At 37.8% G+C, this 21,501-nt stretch overlaps 1 protein-coding gene across 2 annotated transcripts; it reads left to right on the top strand.

Annotated features, from left to right (window-relative positions):
* The first annotated feature begins 3,160 nt into the window (after window positions 1-3,160).
* Window positions 3,161-20,694, top strand: LOC140766736 (AP-2 complex subunit alpha-2-like). Of its 2 annotated transcripts, XM_073106322.1 has the most exons (27): window positions 3,161-3,649; window positions 5,134-5,265; window positions 6,033-6,158; window positions 6,570-6,632; window positions 6,715-6,812; window positions 6,903-7,110; window positions 7,676-7,747; window positions 7,824-7,916; window positions 10,004-10,105; window positions 10,244-10,341; window positions 12,726-12,807; window positions 12,906-12,994; window positions 14,447-14,552; window positions 14,655-14,720; window positions 15,777-15,883; window positions 15,971-16,075; window positions 16,186-16,306; window positions 16,432-16,608; window positions 16,699-16,938; window positions 17,173-17,253; window positions 17,351-17,515; window positions 17,604-17,690; window positions 17,796-17,921; window positions 19,234-19,314; window positions 19,382-19,453; window positions 19,855-19,934; window positions 20,029-20,694. In XM_073106322.1, the coding sequence occupies exons 1-27, from the start codon at window positions 3,518-3,520 to the stop codon at window positions 20,168-20,170; spliced, it is 3,051 nt and encodes a 1,016-aa protein (XP_072962423.1). In that variant the 5' UTR covers window positions 3,161-3,517; the 3' UTR covers window positions 20,171-20,694. The 2 variants fall into 2 exon arrangements, with proteins under 2 accessions (XP_072962423.1, XP_072962425.1); XM_073106324.1 differs by lacking the exon at window positions 3,161-3,649 and having other exon boundaries at window positions 5,132-5,265; window positions 6,028-6,158.
* Window positions 20,695-21,501: the final 807 nt, after the last annotated feature.

Raw genomic sequence — 21,501 nt, 5'->3', positions numbered from 1 at the left:
TGCTATCGGGTCTCATCAACGAGAAGGCGGCGCAAGGCCTTCTGCGAGGCTTTCGAGTTAGAGAAGTGCAGCTGTCGCACCTGCTCTATGCAGATGACCTGCTGCTAATGCTGGAAGCCTCGCCGGAGAACACCAACAGCATCCTCGAGAGCTTGAGCCAGCATGAGATCATCACAAACCAGCGGGTGAACTACAACAAGTCGGAGCTGTATCTGTCAAACAAGATCGGAGTTGAAGAAGGCAGCCATCTCAGTGTTCAGCTCGGGCTGAAGGTGGCTGGCATGCCGTTCAAATACCTCGGGGTGCTTATCTCGGGGAGGTGCATGAAGGTGAGAGAGCATCAGGAGCTGGTGGAGCGGATTGGAAAGCGGCTAGCGGGCTGGAAAGGGACGCTCCTCTCCTAGGCTGGCAAGCTAACCTTGATCAAGGCGGCGTTGCTTGCGATTCCGTCGTACTGGCTAGGCAGCACGTGGGTGCCGGACGGGGTACTGGAGGAGATAGAAAAAAAAGCCCGTCACTTCCTGTGGAAAAATAAGGACGGCCACGGCCTCCACCTGATGAACTGGGCTCAGGTGACTCATGCCAAGCGTCAGGGAGGTCTCGGAGTCCGGCGACTTAGAGAAGCCAGAATTGCCCACCTGGGTAAGCTGGTGTTCAAAATGCTAAACAGGGAGCAGGCGCCATGGATTCAAATCATGCAGGCCAAATACGGGCAGCTGCACCTGTGGGAGATAACGAAGACCCAGCAACCATCTTGGATGTGGCGAGCTCTATCCAAAACAGCTACTCAGTTAAGAATGGGATGCCGAATGATGATAGGGAACGGCAAAGGCACTCGCGCCGCTTTCGACCCATGGTTGCACGAGATCCCGTGGTCCAGACAGCCAAGGGTTCTGGCACCTAGGCTAATGGAAGAAAACCTGAGTGTGGCAAACCTCACCTGTGAAGACCAATGGACTCCGATGAGATTGGTCAGAGAGGCAGGAACGGAGCTGGCTTACGAGATCGCAAACTTCCCCATGGGAGCCACCACCAGTGAGGACCGATGGATCTGGTGGCCGCACCCAAGGGGGACGCCTTCGGTTAAGGCGATATACCAGTCCCTGCTCCCTCAGAGCGACCATCTCTGGGCAGGGTGGAGTAACCTCTGGCGCCTACAGGTGGCTCCGAGGATCAGAGTTTTTTGCTGGAAGCTTCTGTGGGGTAGGCTCCCAACGCGAGCGTACCTCCACTATCTTCACGTTGGCCTCGAGGATCGATGTGCCATGTGCGGTCTGTTCAGCGAGACGAGCGAGCACCTCCTGTTCTCGTGTAGATACAGCCGGGAGGTATGGGAAATCTTGGGCACCAGAGAGAGGCTGGAGACTGCGGAGATCGATCAAGACTGGATCACGAAAGCGTGGAGCGTAAGCGCTGAGGAGGACGGTCGGGCCAAAGGGTTGATAGCATGCACGCTGTGGTCACTGTGGAAGAGCAGAAACAGAGTTGTGTTTAGAGAGAAGAGGACGCCGGAGCTAGCCGTGGTCCGGTCAGCGGTCGAAATGGCGGAGGAGTACAGGTGCGTAAACAAAAAGAAGAACCCGAAGCTAAGGAAGATAAGGAAGCCCTGGGAACCGCCGGAGACGGGCTGGATCAAAGCCAACACCGACGAAGCGCTGAAAGCAGGCGCGTACCAAGACGGAGCAGCGGCCATATTTCGTAATGCCGAGGGAGAGTTTCTTCAGGCGGGCTGGGAGCCGTGCCCGAGCACCTCGGCGCTTCAAACGGAACTCTGGGCTATTAGACTGGCGCTGAAGATGGCGAGAAGAGGCACCAGGCTAGAGATTGAATCGGACTGCACCGAGGCCATCAAATGCTTGCAGCAGGCGGAGCTCAGCCCATGGCGCGTCCGTAACCTGGCGCGCGAATGTGCAGAGCTAGATAATGGCGTTGGTGAGGTCCGGTTATCCCACGTGGGAAGAGAAGCCAACTCGGTCGCTGACTGGGCAGCAGCGAGGGCCAGCGTGGCTTCGGGTTACTGCCAGGTGGAGCGACTAAGCAACGCTCCACCGGAATTATGTAAGCTTTTAACTGTCGACACGGACACGTGGCGGCAGATTATCAATAAATAGCTGACCTCAGCTCTTTGCAGTCAAAAAAAAAAAAAAAAAGACTCTGCCGAAAGGATCCTCTTTCAAAAACCTACCAAAATGCTTAGGATTAAGGACTACACGATCATCCATTTGAGCCCTAAGCTTGATTAGGATGTCCTCCGGTATGTGCCCTTGTGAGAAAAAGGACTGCTAACTCGCTAAGTACCAATAACTACAGACGCCCAAGATCTCCTTGCGGCCTCAAGCGATGCAGGTACAGTGAGCATGGGCTATAAGGGTCCATTGTAACTAGTAGTGTGGGGACCTTGTCTCGATGAGTTTGTCATATATCTTTGCTGAGGTATGAGCAAGTCGGATGATCGAGAAGGAGTGTAAGTTTATCAATCTATGGAGGTTCAAAAATATGGCTGTCGAATGTCTAAGGCCAGTTAGGATTTAGGAGCTTTGATGGCTAATGCATGTCCATAGGGAAGTAAGAAAGGAGATACTTAGACTCAGATAGCAAATCTGAGCAGGAAAATCGCATCCTATATTGTTCTCGGGCCTAATGACCTTAGTCTCATCTAACGGCAATGATTACTTAGTTGAAAAAATAAAGATAAAAATATAGCCCACGACTAACATTACAGTTTCGTATCAAATAGAGACTTAAATGCGCATAAGCACATGATTTTAGGTTTCAGCCTTTTAGATCCAGCAAATTATTACTTGGCATAGTGACATCACGTAGGCGGGAAGCTACTCGGAGAATTTTTAAGTAAGTTCGGAGTGGGAAGAATCCGTTAAAACTGAATCCGAAAATCCATTATATCCAGAAGGTTCAAAATTTAAGTCTACCTTCAGTGTTCGCACCCCAATTCCAAGCTAGGGAACTTTTTATTTTACACCCTTCGTCATGTAATTATTATACTATAGACTCTCTTTAACCATGCTATTTTTTTTTTTGTTTTGAAAATGAAAACAAGAGTATAATTTGAATTAATGAAAAGATTGAGTGGAAACCGTAATAAAGAATAGTACAGGGTGTTAAATGAGAACATCCGTTGTTGTAAAATTAAACAGAGGAGATATGAAACGGGGCACAGTCGCACAGCGGACACAAAATAGGAAAAAAAGAGGAAAGAAAGACTTCTTCGTGGGCTTTCTTTTCTTCGATCCAGCGTCAAAGAAGAATAGCTAGGCTCTCGTTCGTCACCTCCCTTTGTCTTCTCTCTCGTCTTCGCCCAGTATTTTCTCGATTTTCTAGGGTTTCGACTTTGATTTCGAGCGGTAAGTGGTGCGGTAGAGGCGATCGGTGGTAGATCTCGCGGGATCACCGCCGGATCTGGGGCAGTTCTTGGATCTGAGGGGGTTCTTGGATCCATTGACTTGGAATTGGACAGGGGTGGTCGGATCCGCCGCGGAAGATTTCGTCGGAGCCGGCAATGGCGCTTTCAGGGATGCGAGGGCTCTCCGTCTTCATCAGCGACGTCAGGAATTGCCAGAACAAGGAGCAGGAACGCCTCAGGGTCGACAAGGAGCTCGGACACATCCGTACCCGATTCAAGAACGAGAAGGTCAGCTTGGGCTATAATAGTTTTTACTTTGATTATTTCTTTTCTTTAGGTTCTAGATCTCTTGTTTCGTTGCATTGGCTATTATCGTTCCAGAAAACAATATTCATTTAGATTATTTTGATGCGATTAAATATATAATTGTTTTTACCATGCTTTCAATTTCTTGAAAGAAATATTGTCATAGTGATGTATTGGGATAAACAAAAATTTCAATTTACCATTTTACAGAACTCATTAGATCAAGAGTCAGGAGTGTGGAGGAGTGAAACTTAGAAAAGACATCAAACTCTCGTATAGGCGAACTTGGTTCATTCATAGTTTGAAATTTAGACATGTTATTATGAGCAGTAGACTAGATTATGATATCTACCTATAAGAATCTGAAATTTAGGCATGTTATTGTAAGTGTATTCGAATACGCTTGCAAGAAATAAGAATCATACGATCAGATTTTGAAGCTAAATTAGTAGTATACTCAGTATTGGATTTTATCCACTTGAATGATCTTAGCTACTTAGCTACTAAATATAACACAGAACAGCTACTTTACTTAGATCACAAAAAGGCTTGTTGGAATGCATCTTTCACTAGAGGAAACTAGACAAGATAGTTTTTGTGCTGCTTGAGAAGACAAACATTATTTTATCATTAAACTGCTTCCTGGCCACATAGACCTGCCTAGTCCTGCATAACTATCCTGCATACGTAGAACCATAGAATTATATGCCTGACCTCATGCAGATGCATGTGCTGCCTATTTTACCTACATTTGGTCAATTGTTTTTCCATTTTGGCGTGAATCTGGTTCAATTTCATTGTTGTTGACTTTTTAGTCTCTAGCTCTTTGAGTTTCCAACTAAGCAATCAGGGGAATCAAAATCGTCAGAATCATTTGCCCTCTTGTTTGATGCCTCCTCAGCATCATCTGGATGGTGAGAGGAGTTACATGTGTGTATGTAATATATTATATTCATGTGATTTATGAATCTCAATGTAGAGATAGCCATCGTTAGTTAGTAATGTTGTTGGTATTCGGTTTGAGTCTTTGTTATCATATGCACAAATGTCTGGAAATATTTGCAATAGCAAAAGTAAAGAAGAAATAAATGATTCAAGAAAAGAATATTTTTCAATATGAGCATGATTTGAAAATGTTGGTGCTTGTTCCCATAATGCTGGGTTTAGCTATTTAGCAAGTTTTCATCGCTTATATTTGACATTTTGAATTCTTAGAACCTTTTGAAATGCTATGAACTTAGAAATTTGCTCAATGTTTATTATAAATACCACGTAATCCACCTTTCAATATGTGTTGTTGGTCATATGACTTCAACTGTTAAGGGTATTTTGGCTTTCTTGCTATGAATAAAGATATATTTTGCTTTTCCTACAGATTCTTCTGATGACAGACCAGCATGTTTCCATGACCTTACATACAAAATCTTAAACCTAAACAGTGACTAAAAGAATGTATTTTCTGTCAGGGCTTGACAGTTTATGAGAAAAAGAAATATGTGTGGAAAATGCTTTACATTTACATGCTGGGTTATGATGTTGATTTTGGTCACATGGAGGCTGTCTCTTTGATATCTGCACCGAAGTATCCTGAGAAACAGGTAAATAAAGCCTTTTATTACAGTACTACATCTCTGTATTTCGTAATGACACTTTGTTTTCTAAATCTGTCGCATTTTGCTTTTACTATGATTGGCACCTTCCTTTACAACATGTTTGTTGTCATTTTAGGTCGTGAAGAACTTTTTGTTCTTGTTGATTCATTTATAGCAAAATATTCTTGACAGGTGTAGACACACTTAGTTGTTAGATTCTGTAACATGAACCGAATTTTAAATGTGTTATGTACTTAGGTTGGTTCAATGGAACATGACATTGAAAAAAATAGGACACAATATGGGCATGGTGGAGATATATTGTATCTTTTTGTACAGTATATGGTTTATGAAAAACATAATTTTATTTAAAAATGTACAAGCATGGAATAAATCTTTCGACTTTGATGTGTCCATATTATTTTATCTTATGAAATTTTAAGTTCTAAATCAGGTATTTTCTTCCGTTTATATAGTGTCTTGAGATGGTAAAGCTGTAAACTATAGTATATAATCTGGATTAATGAATTTTCTATAGGTTGCAATCTGTTCCTTGTCAGAAAGTTAGACATGGTGCTTTTTCAGGCTCAGTAATTCTCTTATGGCCTAAGATGTTTTATTAGAGATTCAATGTTTTTATGACTCTATACTTACGCTGTTTTGACATATTCTTTTGTCTCAGCCATACGGCTATCTGATGCTTCCATTGGACTAATATATTAATTTATTTTGGTCATCATTTTCTCCTTATATATTGTGAAATGATAGTGCAGGTTGGATACATAGTGACATCTGCCTTGCTTAATGAGAACCATGATTTCCTAAGGGTGGTCATAAATGCTGTACGTAATGACATAATTGGGCGAAATGAAACCTTCCAGTGCTTGGCTTTAACGATGGTATGATATTCTTGGTTGTCACCTCTTAAAATTTGTCTCTTTCTTCCGATTCTGTTTGATGGTTGACTTTACATTGGATTTACATCTTGAGTTTCCCTGTCCTGATTCTGATGTTACGGGCCTATTTGACGTCCTTACCTTTGAGGCGTGACATCTGAAACATTTCTACCTTTCAAGTAAAATTTGCGATCATCATCTCTTTCTCTTGGTTTGTCACCTGCAAAGAAGGATCTATAGGTTTTCTTTCTTAAATTGAAATGAAATGGTGAAGAAAATGTCTTTGAAGAATCAGGAATTGAAGAAAATAGCAAGGGATTTTCTGAATTTTATTTTAAAGGTTTTAACACCAATAATTCATATATCTCTTATTATTGTGCTTTCATTTCCTCTATTTATTTTGTCTTCTTTCAGGTAGGAAATATTGGCGGAAAAGAGTTTTCTGAATCACTGGCTCCTGATGTCCAAAAGCTTCTTGTAAGAAAATTCTGATCTTCGTCTTCTATTATTATTATTATGTGATGGATTTTGATAATGCGCACAACTGGTATCTTGTCAGACCTCAAGTAGCTGTAGACCTTTAGTCAGAAAAAAGGCTGCACTTTGTCTTCTGCGACTTTATAGGAAGAACCCGGATGTTGTGAATATAGATGGATGGTAAATATGACATTGTTTACCTATTCTTAAGCATATTATCAAATACATTTCTTGTTTGATGCATTTAAAGTTTCTAATATCTGTTATCAGGTCTGATCGTATGGGACAACTTCTAGATGAACGTGACCTTGGAGTATTGACATCTGTGATGAGCCTTTTCGTTGCTTTAGTCTCACAGAATTCTGAAGCATATTGGAATTGTCTGCCAAAGTGTGTTAAAATTTTGGAGAGGTTGGCCAGAAACCAAGATGTCCCACAAGATTATACTTATTATGGGATTCCATCTCCTTGGCTTCAGGTTGTTGATACTCGACATACGTATATTTGTTTTAGTAGTTTCCTACTAATTTCCGATGGTTCTTAACATGGATGATTATAATGGGTTAATCGTCATTGCTTCATTTATGCATTTTAGATTGTGTATTATCTTTTTAAACTTAGTTCGTGTGATGATAAGGCTTGCCCCTATATCTAAGATGTCATTTGTTCAAGTCTTGGAAACAACCTCCTAAAAAATGAGGTTAGGCTCCATATTTTTCTATTCCCAGACCTTGCATAGGTTGGAGCCTCGGCCCTCGTGCACTGGATGCCTTTTTTTAGCTCAATTCATGTGCATCTTATAGCTCCTTAAGGCAAAAATCTTCTTCCCATGAATACCATCTTTCTCTTAAAAGAATCAGTATTTTGCTCTAATGACTCAATATTTCTTCCCCTGTAATTTCTCTTGCATGGTTTATTCCTTAGATTATAATAAACTAAAATTTCGGTCTAGCATATATCCTTTGCTTATAGTATATTTAGATAATAGAGTGTTCAAAGCAAAAATTGGTAGGATGCCTTAGTTGACCTTTGACTTGATGCAGGTTAAAACAATGAGAGCTCTCCAGTATTTTCCTGTTATTGAAGATCCAACTACCAGGAGATCTTTATTTGAGGTATGGATCTCCGGAATTTGATAATTCCCAATATGCTTAGTTAGTTTTAGATTCCTAATATTATTTGTATCTGTAGGTTCTGCAACGTATTTTAATGGGTACGGATGTTGTAAAGAATGTTAACAAAAACAATGCATCTCATGCTGTTCTTTTCGAAGCCCTTGCCCTGGTGAGTATGATATGTGGCATTTTCAAGCTTATTGTGAGGATTTTACATAGTTAAGGCTATTACGTCAGATGTTTGTAAATGTCATTAATGCATTTTATAGGGTGATGCCTATGCTTTAAGAATGTGCTACCTTTTGAGAGCTTATCTGTAATACTTACAGAAGGAACACATGGACAACGAACAAACTAGCCACTTCATTTTAACTATAATATTCTTATTTTGTATATGATATTCTCATCAATCTTTTCTTCTTCTTGAAACTTAGACGCAAAGTAACGTAATTATTCCCTCTTGAAAATTTCTTGTTCATCATTGATAATTCATTACTTTTTTGGTGTCTCAAGTTTCAGATTTGCATTCCATATGCTTACTCTTAGACCTATTTATTTTGTAAGCCTTAGATCCTACGTCTTATCCAGACTTCTAGCCTAGAATTTAATCCTCTATTAAGTGAATGAATTCAAATGATTTCATTAAACAAACATGTACCATGGAAATGTAAAGACCATGGTTCCAAAATTGGTCAAATCCGATCTTGATCACAATTCTAAACCATTTGGGATTAGCATTCGGCCGAAACTAAATTTTGTTAAAATTCAAGTCAAATCTATAATGGATTTAACTTAAGAGACATTAGTAATTAATTGTTCCATCTGTCTTCTTTTCAAAATTTTAATTTTTATCCTTTATCTCTCAAACATACTCTTCTCCCACCTTTCACACTTAACCAAGCTCATTCGGCGGTTGTTCCAATGAGCTCCTCAGGCTACTCCCTATTCTAATATACTCGGGTAAATTTTTTTTTAAAAATCTTCTATATTTTTTCCTTATATCTCGTCTCTTTTTTGCCCACTTTTTAACTTTAATTTTCTTATTGCTCTAGAACAATAGTGAAGAGAGAGATCTCTCTTTTCACTTCACTTATACTAGCAATAATTTACGAGTATAGAAATTTGTCAAATTTATTTCGAAATTATCATGATTTTGAATGAGTTTTTTCTTTACTTTTTAGGATTCATATGTCACCTATTTTTATCTTTTTATTTGTCTAGTATTTTTTCTGATTTTTAAAAAATTTCCTACATTTTTAAATAATATTTAAAATTTTACATAATTAAAAAATGGCTTGATCCGATATGGGTGACTGATATGACCAATACAACCAATATGGCCGATACGTATTATTTTTCCTATTTGCATCCTGATACCAAGTTTCAAAATCTTGATAAGGACCAAAACTATAACTTCTTATATTTAATAATGTTGGAGCAAGTCCATACCTCAATATATTATAAGATAGTGCTAGCCTTTAAGAACTTAGGAACATGAATTCTCTCTCTGATAAGCTATAAACATGGAAGTGCAATGAAAATGGAAGGAAACCTCTTTGAAGCATTAAATTAAAATGAAATGAAATTCATTGACCAAGAAATTAAAGAAGAAGAGAAGAAAAAGAAGAACAATAAGATATCTGTAGATCTTCACATTTTAATTTTAAAAAAGCTGCATGTGTGCATACAAAACATCATAAGCAACAAAAGAAAATGACATAATTCTTATGAAAGGTCGTATAGAATATTATAAACCTTACATTATACAATTACATAAATGAGAATAATGTTTGATTTGTCGAAGATGATGGTTATGAGAGCGCACTTTACAATTTAAATTTAGATCACAGTGATACATTACATTTCTAAAGAGGGCTAGATGTTCTTAAATCTTAATTATAATGGAAAAGGACTTGTATTAAGCAAGCAACGTATCCATTATTCAAATGTGTGCAACATCGCCAGTTTGCCACCATTGATCTGGTTATGTTAAAGCAAATCCTTTGATGCCTTAATAATTATATGACAGTTGAGAACATACAACTGGAATTTGTCCTTCAAACCATTTTGTCACTATTATATTGGATGTAGAAAGCTTCTCTCTCTCTTATATATATCTAGTGTTGATCTATTAGGTATCTTTTCAAACTTTTCCCATTCTTTTTTCACTTTTTTTGAATTAAATGCCCACATGCAGGTGCAAATTTGCCACATACATTGGCATTTATGTATGTTTTCCTCTTGGCTTTATTACAGGTTATGCATCTTGATGCAGAAAAGGAGATGATGTCACAATGTGTAGCTTTGCTTGGGAAGTTTATTGCAGTCCGAGAACCAAATATTCGGTATCTTGGCCTGGTTAGATTTCCTGTTTTCAGATGAAATATTGAATTTACTTATTGTGGTTTTGTCCTATACAAGTGGAAACTTTTAGTTCATTAACAGGACATATATTGAACTTTAGTCTAATGTTGACAAATCTCTAAATTATCACAGGAGAACATGACCAGGATGCTGTTGGTCACAGATGTGCAGGATATAATTAAAAGACATCAAGCTCAAATTATTACTTCTTTAAAAGATCCAGATATCAGGTAGGTTATAGCTCCTAACAGTTGCTTTCATTAGAAAACTTGGTATCAATGTGTATTTATTTGCTCAAGTACTAGAGTCATGTAAACTGTGTTTCATTAGATGTTTAAGGCTTTTAGCTATTGGCATTCATACTTTTTCTTTGACGAGAATTCAGTTGTCTGTGTGAGCTAATGGACTTACATCCTAGAAAGTCAATTTATTTTCTAGCACTTCTATTTATGAGGAAAATATGTCCTGTATATAGAAGCAGGATTCTCCTATCTATGTTGTCAAATCTGCCTAAAATCTTGCTGATATGTATAAATCCTCTTTGAAATGTAAGTAAAATATCGCTTGGAACCAGCTTACTATGTATATGCACATTGAAATCTATTTGAATCTCACTCCTGTACCAGGCTACCAGCTTCTTATGTAATTGCTCCTTAGATACCCTTCAAGATTCTGATTCCCTGCATGCTATCTAAAAAATCGTGATTTCTTGATCCTATTTACTGCACTTGAGAACATGTCTCAAAGATAATCTTGTGTAAATTCAACAAAGTTGAAGTATATTTGTAATGCATTACTATAATTCAGTATAGCAGCTTAATAGCTTGTATTTACTGGCTTTAAGTTGATACAAAATAGAAACTAGAAAGAGTTACTTGATAGATGATGCCATCAAGAAAGACTACTTTGTTGAGTGGATCACACGGTAAGGATGAAAAGGGCTCTTAAGAAAGTAAATAATCCAATGAGGACCTAGGTACAGTTTGAACATGTTCATATTTCCTGTTGCCTACATATTTTGGCTTCGGAATATGGACGAGAGAATTGAAAATAAGTAGATAATATGCCTATGTTTTTTTTGTTGCAGATTTGTATTACAGAATTAAAAATAAGTAATAAACAAATCGAAAATTTCTTAGCTTATTGATCCCACTTGTAGAAACCTCTTATTTTTCCCATTAATATTTGTCCACTTACTTTGAGCATTTTCAACAAGCATACATAGAAGAAAGAACATTTCTTGTGTTCTTCTTGATCCCACTTGTAGAAACCTCTTATTTTTCCCATTTATATTTGCCCACTTGCTTTGAACATTTTCAACAAGCATTCCTAGAAGAAAGAACATTTCTTGTGTCTTTTTACCTATGAAATAATTATTTGGGGTTTAAGGATATTTGGAAAGCCAGAAACCAGCATAGACATTTTTTTTGGGGAGACATTCTTTTTTCTTTTTCTTTTTCCTTTGCTTCTATTTGTGTAAAACCTGAGGGGGACAGGAACTTCTATTTTATTGCTCATTTCCTATAGAAAGATTTTTGGTTCTTAAATATGATTTTTCTTCTTCAAGAACTTAAAGCATTATGAGGATGCCACTTGGTGGGATGGTCAAACTTGCCCTTTGCATTCAAGAGGGCATGGGCTTTAGTCTTGAAAAGGGTATCCTCAATTAGTGGGATGGTCAAACTTGCCCTTTGCATTCAACAGGTCATGAGCTTAAGTCTTGGAAACTAACTCCTTAAACATGTTTTTTCTTCTTTACAAACTTAAAGAATTATGAGGATGCCACTTTGCAGACAGTCAAACTATTTAAGGGGTCATTTTCTTGCTTCTTTCTTATAGAAAGGTTTTGCTTTTTAAACATGATTTCTCTTCTTCAAAGACGTCATGGAAGTCTTGGAAATGGTCTCCTCTGAGTTATGAGGGTGCCAATGGTTCATATGCCTTGATGTTTTGACTTGCATGCATAGTGCTGCTCGACACAGAGTCAGTGCTATTGGTTGTTGGAGAAGAGAGTAGACATAGAAAGAGAGAGAAGAGGGGGGGTGGGGTTGTCTTCAGCAGTTGCTGATACTGCTACGGATAGGAAGGGAAGAAGGGAAGGATTGGAGTCCTCCCGTGGCCACCAGTTGTTTTGTGGGGAGAAGGTGAAGGGATAGGGCTTCAAAACCCCTGCTCCTCCATTAAATTGAAGCTATATAGATTATCCGTTTCTTGTGAAACCCTACCCCTTCTCCTCCTCATGGTTGTGGAAGATTGGAGTACTCTGATCCTCTTTCCTCTTACTCTGGGAAGGACGCATCTAGGAGATTAGGACATTGAAAGACTAGGGAGGAGGGCTTTCCTTCACATGCCAGAGATAGGTGACCATTCTCTCTTATATGTGTTATCAATAGGCATTTTTCATGCTGGTTACCGGCCGGTATGCACAATGGCCAAGCAACATTCGCAACAGAGTACATCTCCCCTGTTAAGACCCCTACGTAGGCAGAAGCCTTGTGCATTCGGGCCGACTCGATTATTTTGACGGCCATATTTCCAGAACTCGAAGAATCCTACGTTCCTAATTAACTGTTCTCCTGACTGATATTCTGTCCATGTGGCTATTATCTTGCAGTATTAGAAGGCGTGCTCTTGATCTGCTTTATGGTATGTGTGATGTCACAAATGCGAAGGATATAGTTGACGAGTTACTCCAGGTAAAATTACAAGGGTTTTTATTTCATAGTTTACTTAAATATAATAGGTGAATGAATTTGCTTTCGTAGTCATGAAGTATGCTTTTACTTTTTTTCAGTACCTGAGCACAGCAGAGTTTGCTATGCGTGAAGAGTTGTCACTGAAGGCTGCAATTCTAGCAGAGAAGTTTGCTCCAGATCTTTCATGGTAAGAATCTTCTATGAGTTCTAGAACTTTATTTCACTTTTTCGATATTCTTGATAGATGTATATTTGTTTCTTCTCAAAACAGTAAGAAGTGAGGACTTGGTATAAAACTTTAAATTGAGATCTGAATTAACTATCTTTGAGATTCTATTAACACCATTGCATTTTATGATGATCTGCTTAGCTCCTGCTTCCATTTTAGTTGGTTTCGATTTTGGTTCCAGGAAAAAAAATGCAAGGTATGGCTGCAATGGATTGATTTTGGACGATAGCAATACCTGAATGAAGGTCAAAACCAGAATCTTGCTGGTTTCAGCCTTGATGAACTTTGACTTAATTTTGATGAGTCTTGCCTGGAACTGTTTTGTTTGGTTGAAACATCAAACAACCAACACATATATGTCATGGAAGATAGGTTGCTGATATATTGCATAAGCTTTGATTAGTTACAGAATAGCAACCATTGTGACTGATGTAAACAATATGGATAATGTAGAGCGTAGACAACCATCCCAATGTGACAACATCTGAGTGTGCTCATATATAGCAGCTGCTATGGGAGCTTCTGATTATGTTATAAGGAAGATATTGTGACAGGCTTAAGGGTTATTAGATTGTCTGGTTCAATTTGATGTTTTAAAGGAACTCAAGTGATACACGTCATGAGGGAAATAAAGGCAATAAAGTGGTTGATGGAGCAGTCATGTTATTTTTAAGTTCTTCAACACAAAAATTAGACTTTTGGAAGGTGTTTGTTACTGGTTAACACTGATTTTAACTTGGAACTGAGATGGCTTTAGCGTGTATACATTTTAAGGTATTCATATTCAAGCTGAAAAAAAAATCAAAAGATTCAAGACATTACTTGTCAATAAGAGAAAATTCATTTCAAGGAAGATATTTCTTCAAGTTAGTTCAATAAGTCAGCATTATGCATCTGACTACAATGTAATTATGTAATCTTTACCTGGAACCAAGTAAATGTTGTATTTTGGGATGTTGTAGCTTTCCTGCTTTTGTTCAGTGCAACCTCATACTATTCAATATACTGAAACTGCAAATTGATGATCCCAAAAGGATAACAAGAAGAAAAGAAAAATATGATCTGCAGGACATGAATCAAGTTTCTGACTATTTAGGCATCTGTTGCTCTAGCTTAATGGCATAAGGTTTTAATTCATGTACTCTGAGTAAACATATGCACACCCTCTTCCTTTTAGCTTGTTTTTCTCTCTCTCTTGCTCTCTTTCTTTGCACAATCCTCTGGTAGTAATCCATGATTTTTGTGTTTAGAAAGACATTACAATTTATGTGGAACATGTGGTGCCCTAATTTGGAAACATTTGATATTAGTTCAATGATTTGTTGAGAAATTTCTTTATTGATTTAATTCTGATGGATTTGCCAATGATTCTTGCTCTTTTATTTAATGATCCTGATTTATTTTTTATAGGTATGTTGATGTCATTCTTCAATTGATAGACAAAGCAGGAGATTTTGTCAGTGATGACATTTGGTATCGTGTGGTTCAGTTTGTTACCAACAATGAAGATCTGCAGGTACTTGCATAATTAATGCTTGATTGAAGGTTTTTTTCCTTTTGTGGTGATGCTATCTAGTCATCATATCATGTCCTTACTAAGATTGAACACATTCTTCAGCCATATGCAGCAGCAAAGGCAAGAGATTATCTCGACAAGCCTGCTTTGCATGAGACAATGGTCAAGGTGATTTTTTTCTTAATCATCTTTTCACCATCAAAATTTAGAAATTGAAGTGATGTAAATTCATATGCTTTGCAGGCATGCTTCCTCTTACCAGAAGCTTTTACTAAGCCCTGAAACTATGTGGTTTATATGAGATTTGTTTTGACTAACTAGAGGAGATTTTTAGATTGCTTGTTGAAGCATGCTTAAATCAGATCTAAAATCTCTTGCGCAAGCTAAAGAAATTTGTGTTATCTTTACTTTGCATATTTCTAATTATTTTAAAATGAAGTACATATTTTTTGGACTGTTAGATGGTTTAAATGCTTTGATGAGTTATGTTTTCTATATTAGCTACCGTTCAATTTCCTGCTTAAACTGAATCAGGTCAATCTTAAATCTTGTATAACAAGCAGTAACTGGGTTTTAAGAAATATATTAAAAAAATCTCTCCTGAGGTATTTTTGAGAACTTGAAGCACTATTTTGGCTCAACCTTTGGCATTATGCACTTTGTAAATTGTTATGCAGAAACTGAGGATTGCAGTGGCGAAATCCTTCCTTTTATCTCTCTCTTAAAGAAGAAAAGAAGTATACTAGCCAAAATCAAGTCAGAATAATCTACTATCACCTATTCTGATCTTTTTCTTTTAGATTGGCGCAGTTGCCACAAATGTAACCAACACTTGCCATGGATACCATCATCCTAGTATAGAAATAAACACCATGTGATGGCTGAAGGGAAGCTTGCATGGCTTAATAGACAATAGTTTGAAATTGACCCTAGAAAGGCTAAGCAGATGTTTTGAAAAGTTGATCTGCCATACTTTGCTATGTGTTTTCTTGGAAGAGGAACACAAAGAATATGCAAAATGGACATGAAATGCTGCTTCTATGTTTATGAAGTTGATAAAGAGTTATTATGAAAGAGTACAGAAAAATCTTTACTCTTCTTAGTCTCTAGTCCTATTTGCTTGATTTTCATTTTAGTATTTATCTATAAGTTGCTCATGATGTTAAGCTAGTTGTTAATTGACAATATTGCACTGAATGTATATTGTTACTTCATGAAACACAGGTTAGTGCGTACCTTCTTGGAGAGTTCGGCCACCTGTTGGCCCGAAGACCTGGCTGTAGCCCTAAGGAATTATTCTCTATTATTAATGAGAAGCTTCCTACAGTGTCGTAAGTTGGATATTTTGCATTTTTGGGTGAGTGACAGTCTTATGTCAGCATTTATGTCATTGATTAATACAATATTCTTTGTGTTAGGACAACTACTGTTGCCATTCTTCTCTCAGCATATGCAAAGATATTGATGCACACTCATCCCCCTGATCCAGAATTTCAGGAACAAATTTGGGCAATATTCAGAAAGTAACATTGACCTTAGATTCTTGGCCTACTATACTAAATATTTTATTCTTTTTATTACTTTAAAGACTTCGAAACTCACACATGAAGATATTACCTTGTGTTGCATGCAGATATGAGAGTTATATTGATGTTGAAATACAACAAAGAGCAGTTGAATATTCTGCACTGAGTAAGAAAGGTGCTACTTTGATGGATATATTGGCTGAAATGCCAAAATTTCCAGAACGTCAGGTAAATTTGATTCTTTTATTGGACAGTGAAATAACATTCTTAGTAGAAGTTGAGAAAGCTATCTGGAAGGATAGGTTTTAAATTTGATGCTTTAACTTTTCTGTGTTTACCTTTGTCAATGCTAGTCTGCTTTGCTGAAGAAGGCTGAAGATGCTGAAGTTGATACAGCAGAACAAAGTGCCATAAAACTACGAAGTCAACAACAGACATCCAATGCTCTAGTTGTAACTGATAAACATCCCATCAATGGATCCCAACCAGCTAGTCAGCTAGGCCTTGTCAAGATTCCAAGTCAAAATATAGTATGAGTTTCACTTCCCTTTCCTTCAAAATCATGCAGGAAATAGTAAAGTTTCCATGGGTAGGACTCACTAAAGGATGGCGATATGCAGGAAACTAATTCCGGAGATCAAGGAATTGTCCAAGAGAATGGGGCTGTAAACAAAGCTGAAGCAGTGCCTACTCCATCAGCAGACCTCCTTGGGGATCTTTTGGGTCCGCTTGCCATAGAGGGTCCTCCAGCTGCTGCTGTTTCACCAGCAGATAATCTGATCTCTGGATTGGAAGCAACTCCAAATTCAGTAGGTCCCTTAGCACTAGCTACTCTTGACGATCAGTCAAATTCAGTTCAGGTACTATATTGGTCTTCACTCCAGTATACTTCTCTTCTCTCCATATTTTCCAACCATGTTTCTTGCCTTGCTCTTTCTTTGAGCATACAACGATTTTGCCATTTTGGAGTTGCTCCATTAGTGATACTTGTTACTTTGAAAATTTTTCCCCTCTCAAATCACTTGATTTGTCATTATGTTCTTCCTGTTATGTTTTGTACACGCGGTCAAGTAACTTCTCTCCAATATCTGCAGCCAACTGTCAATATTGCCGAAAGGTTTCATGTGCTGTGCTTGAAAGATAGTGGAGTACTATATGAGGACCCACACGTTCAGGTTGTTATCCTATAACTTGGTATTTCTGAATAATTAGCAATAACAGCTTTACCTTTAGATCTTTGTTGTGATTTGATTTTGCTCTCCTTGTTTTCAGATTGGCCTAAAAGCAGAATGGAGAGCCCATCATGGGCGCATTGTGCTTTTCTTGGGAAACAAAAATACTTCACCTCTTGTGTCAGTGCGAGCTCTTCTTTTGCCTCCTGCCCATCTAAAGGTGGAACTCTCATTGCTACCTGATATCATTCCTCCAAGGGCACAGGTCAGGAAAAGCATAGTTCATAACTTCTATGTCATTGTGGTTTTAGTGGTATTTCATGTGTTGCTGCTTTTTGTGGTACATGCTGTAGGTCCAATGCCCACTTGAGGTTGTGAATCTTCGAGCAAGTAGAGATGTTGCTGTTCTTGACTTCTCTTACAAATTTGGGACTGCAATGGTCATAATTTTAACCTTCATATTCCTCCTTTATTTGAAAACTGAGAAATTGAATCCTTTTTTCCTGAATGCCGATTCAAGAATATAACTTGTGTTACTTTTTCAGGTTAATGTTAAGTTGCGGCTCCCATCTGTTTTGAATAAGTTTTTGCAGCCCATATCAGTATCTGCCGAGGAGTTTTTCCCTCAGTGGAAATCGTTGTCTGGACCACCTCTGAAGCTTCAAGAAGTGGTAAGCTTTTAGTTACAAGTTCATTTCATAGAAGGGAAGTACTAGAGGATTGAGTAACTGATAGGATATGAGCTATGAACTATAAGTGCTTAAGCAAAAAGAAAATGCTTCTAATGACTCCTTGTGTTCTTATTAAACTATGAAGATCATACTGATGTTTAATCGGCGATAGATGTGAAACTACCATCAGAACCTTAAAAGTACCTTGAATATATGTGGTATGAGGAACATAGGAACATGGCCAGTTTATACTCTCAGAAGAAAAAGATAATGAAAGCAATTGCATTGTTTAGAAGATTGGAAAATAGTTGATGAGAAGCTTTGATCATTCTTAGCAGTAGAACTAAAGGTCAAATTAGGGCATAATGCTAAAAATGAGATTCATGACATGAATACCAAGTAGAATTAAAGTTTTCCCGTCTCAAACTAGCGAAAGATTATCTTGATTGAATTTGACCATAATATTATTGACTACTTTTGAAGCCTTGTGGGTATTTTTAAATGTGAACCGGTGTGGGCTTTGATAATTTATGTACTTTTTATCTTTTTTGCCTTAATTTTCTCTAGCCTACTAATATAATATTAGCTCTCTTTGATCTGGATATATAAGAAATAATGTCAAATAGCCGGTCGTTGTGTGAGTTGAGTCCAAATGAAAAGTTGACACTTCATCATCTTTATCTGCATATATTTTGATTGCTGTGCCGTTTAGTCAGGATATTGCTTCATATCTTGATCTTCACCTTCATGTTTAAAGCAACAACTTTAACGAACAATGTTGAAGATACATTTGTTGACTGCATAAATGGACGAACAACTCCTCTCACATGACAGTTTACTAAATGGTTAGGATGTATAAGAATTACGACAAGAGAAGTGATGATAATAATCCAATATACATTTTATGAGCCATTTTTTCTGGAATCTGATGTAGACATTGATATTATATTTTCGTACATAAAGCTACAGTGAAACTGTTGGATGTCATTCTTAGCTATAATTTAGGGTTGATTTCTCTCTAAATCTCCGCATGCTTTCTGATATACTAGCCATTGATCAATAGGAGGGCACCACTTGTCAGTCTTATAAGTTGTAACTTATCTAATGCTGATATGACATCAAACCTTTGTTCATAATCTTGTCAATATGTTAGAGAGGATGCTGCATGAACCTAGAAAGGAAGAACTTTCTAGCTGGTTGCACTTGACTTCATGGATTATTTCCTCTGTCTCATTGCATTAGTGAATCTTTTGGGACTGATTTTACCCCGTCTTGTATTCTTCTTGATGGATATTCATGACTACGCGAGCAGGTTAGAGGTGTAAAACCAATGTCTCTTCCTGAAATGGCGAACTTATTCAGTAGCCTTCATTTGGCAGTTACTCCTGGACTTGTAAGTTATTATAACTTTTAAGTATTTCTGTCCTTTCAAAACTATTTATCTCATTGCCTTTTACCAGGATACAAATCCAAACAATCTGGTTGCAAGCTCTACCTTCTATTCAGAGAGTACTCGCGCTATGCTTTGTTTGGTAAGAACAAAGGTTTCCTGTTTACCTTTTGTACATACTGGAATAGTGGGATCTGGGAATTGTATTTCTTTTATAGTATTGAGATCATGCAGGAACTGGGGTTCATTACCTCATTAGTTATTGTACATTTATGTCGGATTACATTAATATACTATGGTTCTCTAGGTATTATTAACTATTTAATTCAGACTACATCTGAAGGATTGGCATGTTGCTTTTCTGTTTCAAGTTTTATCATATAACCTCACCGCTCAACCTAGTTCAATCTCTCCTCTGGAATTCACAAATTAAGAGCTTAAGAAAGCTTTGTTCTGACTTGAACTTGTTGACTTATCTGTTACATGGTTTATATTACATCTTATTGTGCTCTCTGTAATAAAATTTTTCTGCTATCATTATAGATTAGAGTTGAAACGGATCCATCAGACAGAACTCAGCTCCGGATAACACTTGCAACGGGAGATCCGTCTTTGACATTTGAGTATGTCTTCTTTTTTTCCTTTTTTGGCAATGAGTATGGTATGTCTTCTTCGTACATACTTTCATGCAAGGTCAAAAATATTCTTATGTGATAGGTTGAAAGAGTTCATCAAGGAACATTTGATCCAGATACCCATGACTACTGCACCCATTTCTGGCCCTCCAGTACAGCCACAATCACCAGCCAAACCTGCTGGATATACTGATCCTGGTGCCATGCTTGCTGGGCTGCTATGAGATCTTAAGCAATACAATTTGGATTTACGCAACTAATTTAAATCAGAAGATGCCGAATCCCCACAAGTATCTCATTGCTAAGAGGATGCATGGCGAGGACTGGTTATGCAAGGGCTGGCGGAGCAAAGACAAGTTTGTTATGATCCAGCAGAGTCTCTAATTGGATTTTCACCAGGAAGGTATTTAATTCTTTGGGGTCATTGTTGCAGGCCTAATTTCGTCGAGGTTTTATCAATGTGTGTAAGCTTTATTGTTCTTGTCTTATGCTTTTTTTTTATATGATCTTTTTTGTTGGGTCTAGTGAGTGATGAGTACCTGTTAGTTTGTGTGAGAATGTGTTGGGTTCAGTGGTTTTAGCAAGCGCTTTGTACAAGGTTTTCTGTTTTTCCCATATGGTGATTTCATACCTCCATGTATTTAATAAGGCTAAGGGTAGGCAAACAGGGTAATGGTTTTTGTGGATTCTATTCCCGAGAGATCTTTGTATCAATTTTTTCTGTACATCCAACTGATGAATTTTATTAGATCTCACGTAGTTGTTAATAGTAAGACTATTTCCCTTTGTGGATTTTGTGATGCTGCGATACAAAATTTCGTTGGATCTGTAATTTAATACGCAGTGCCCTAAGTTATTATTCTCAATAATATTCCTTCAAAAAGGATACATGCCTGGGCGATGTTTTCATCAGTATGCTACCGTATCTCTTCAGAACTTCTCATGTTTTAAGATTACATGGAACATCGCATGTCATCTGCGCGATTGTTATCTTCTTCAGCCTCTAGGGGAGCTATATGAAGTAGCCCCTATTAACGCGCCTGTGGATAAGGACAATCTAGCACTTTGGTCTTTGGACCAAGATGCTAACGCTTTTATATGGCTAATCTCGGACAAGCACATTGTTTTCCTCGGTTGGAGCTACAGAAAATGTATCCATAATTATGAGGCCTTTTTCAGGACTTTGCTTATGTCATACGAGAGGGGCTCTCATATTTGGTTGCTCCTAGCAAAGCTCTGCTAAACTATTTGGCATTTCTCAGAAACATATTATTTGAAACTTACATAAGCACCTCACAAGGGCGGTTTCAATTTGTCCCAGTTCGTGCATATGTTTGATCCAGTTCGTGAATATGTTTGATACACGCTAATGCATCCATCGTAAATATTAAACGGTTAAAATTATCGAATGTGCACTAATATACAATCTTTTGTATGCAGCTATATTGGTAAAAAAAACTCCAAAGCCCAGGCAATGTCAAAACCTTTGACTAAGCAATATTTTTATACCCACGCAAATGCGCAGACTCATGCATGCACTCATGCGAGCAGCATG

Source organism: Typha angustifolia, chromosome 9 (assembly GCF_048772165.1).
Source record: "Typha angustifolia cultivar Huaian chromosome 9, ASM4877216v1, whole genome shotgun sequence".
In the NCBI taxonomy this organism is placed as follows: domain Eukaryota; kingdom Viridiplantae; phylum Streptophyta; class Magnoliopsida; order Poales; family Typhaceae; genus Typha; species Typha angustifolia.
This window is presented reverse-complemented; position numbering and strand designations above follow the sequence as displayed.

What these genes read in the sequence shown, in the direction of transcription:
- LOC140766736 (XM_073106322.1), top strand. Translation starts at nt 3,518, where the DNA reads ATGGCGCTTTCAGGGATGCGAGGGCTCTCCGTCTTCATCAGCGACGTC. An exon ending in TTCCATCTCCTTGGCTTCAG is followed by an intron (nt 7,111 to 7,675) that starts GTTGTTGATACT and finishes GACTTGATGCAG; the next exon opens with GTTAAAACAATGAGAGCTCT. An exon ending in TTTTCGAAGCCCTTGCCCTG is followed by an intron (nt 7,917 to 10,003) that starts GTGAGTATGATA and finishes GCTTTATTACAG; the next exon opens with GTTATGCATCTTGATGCAGA.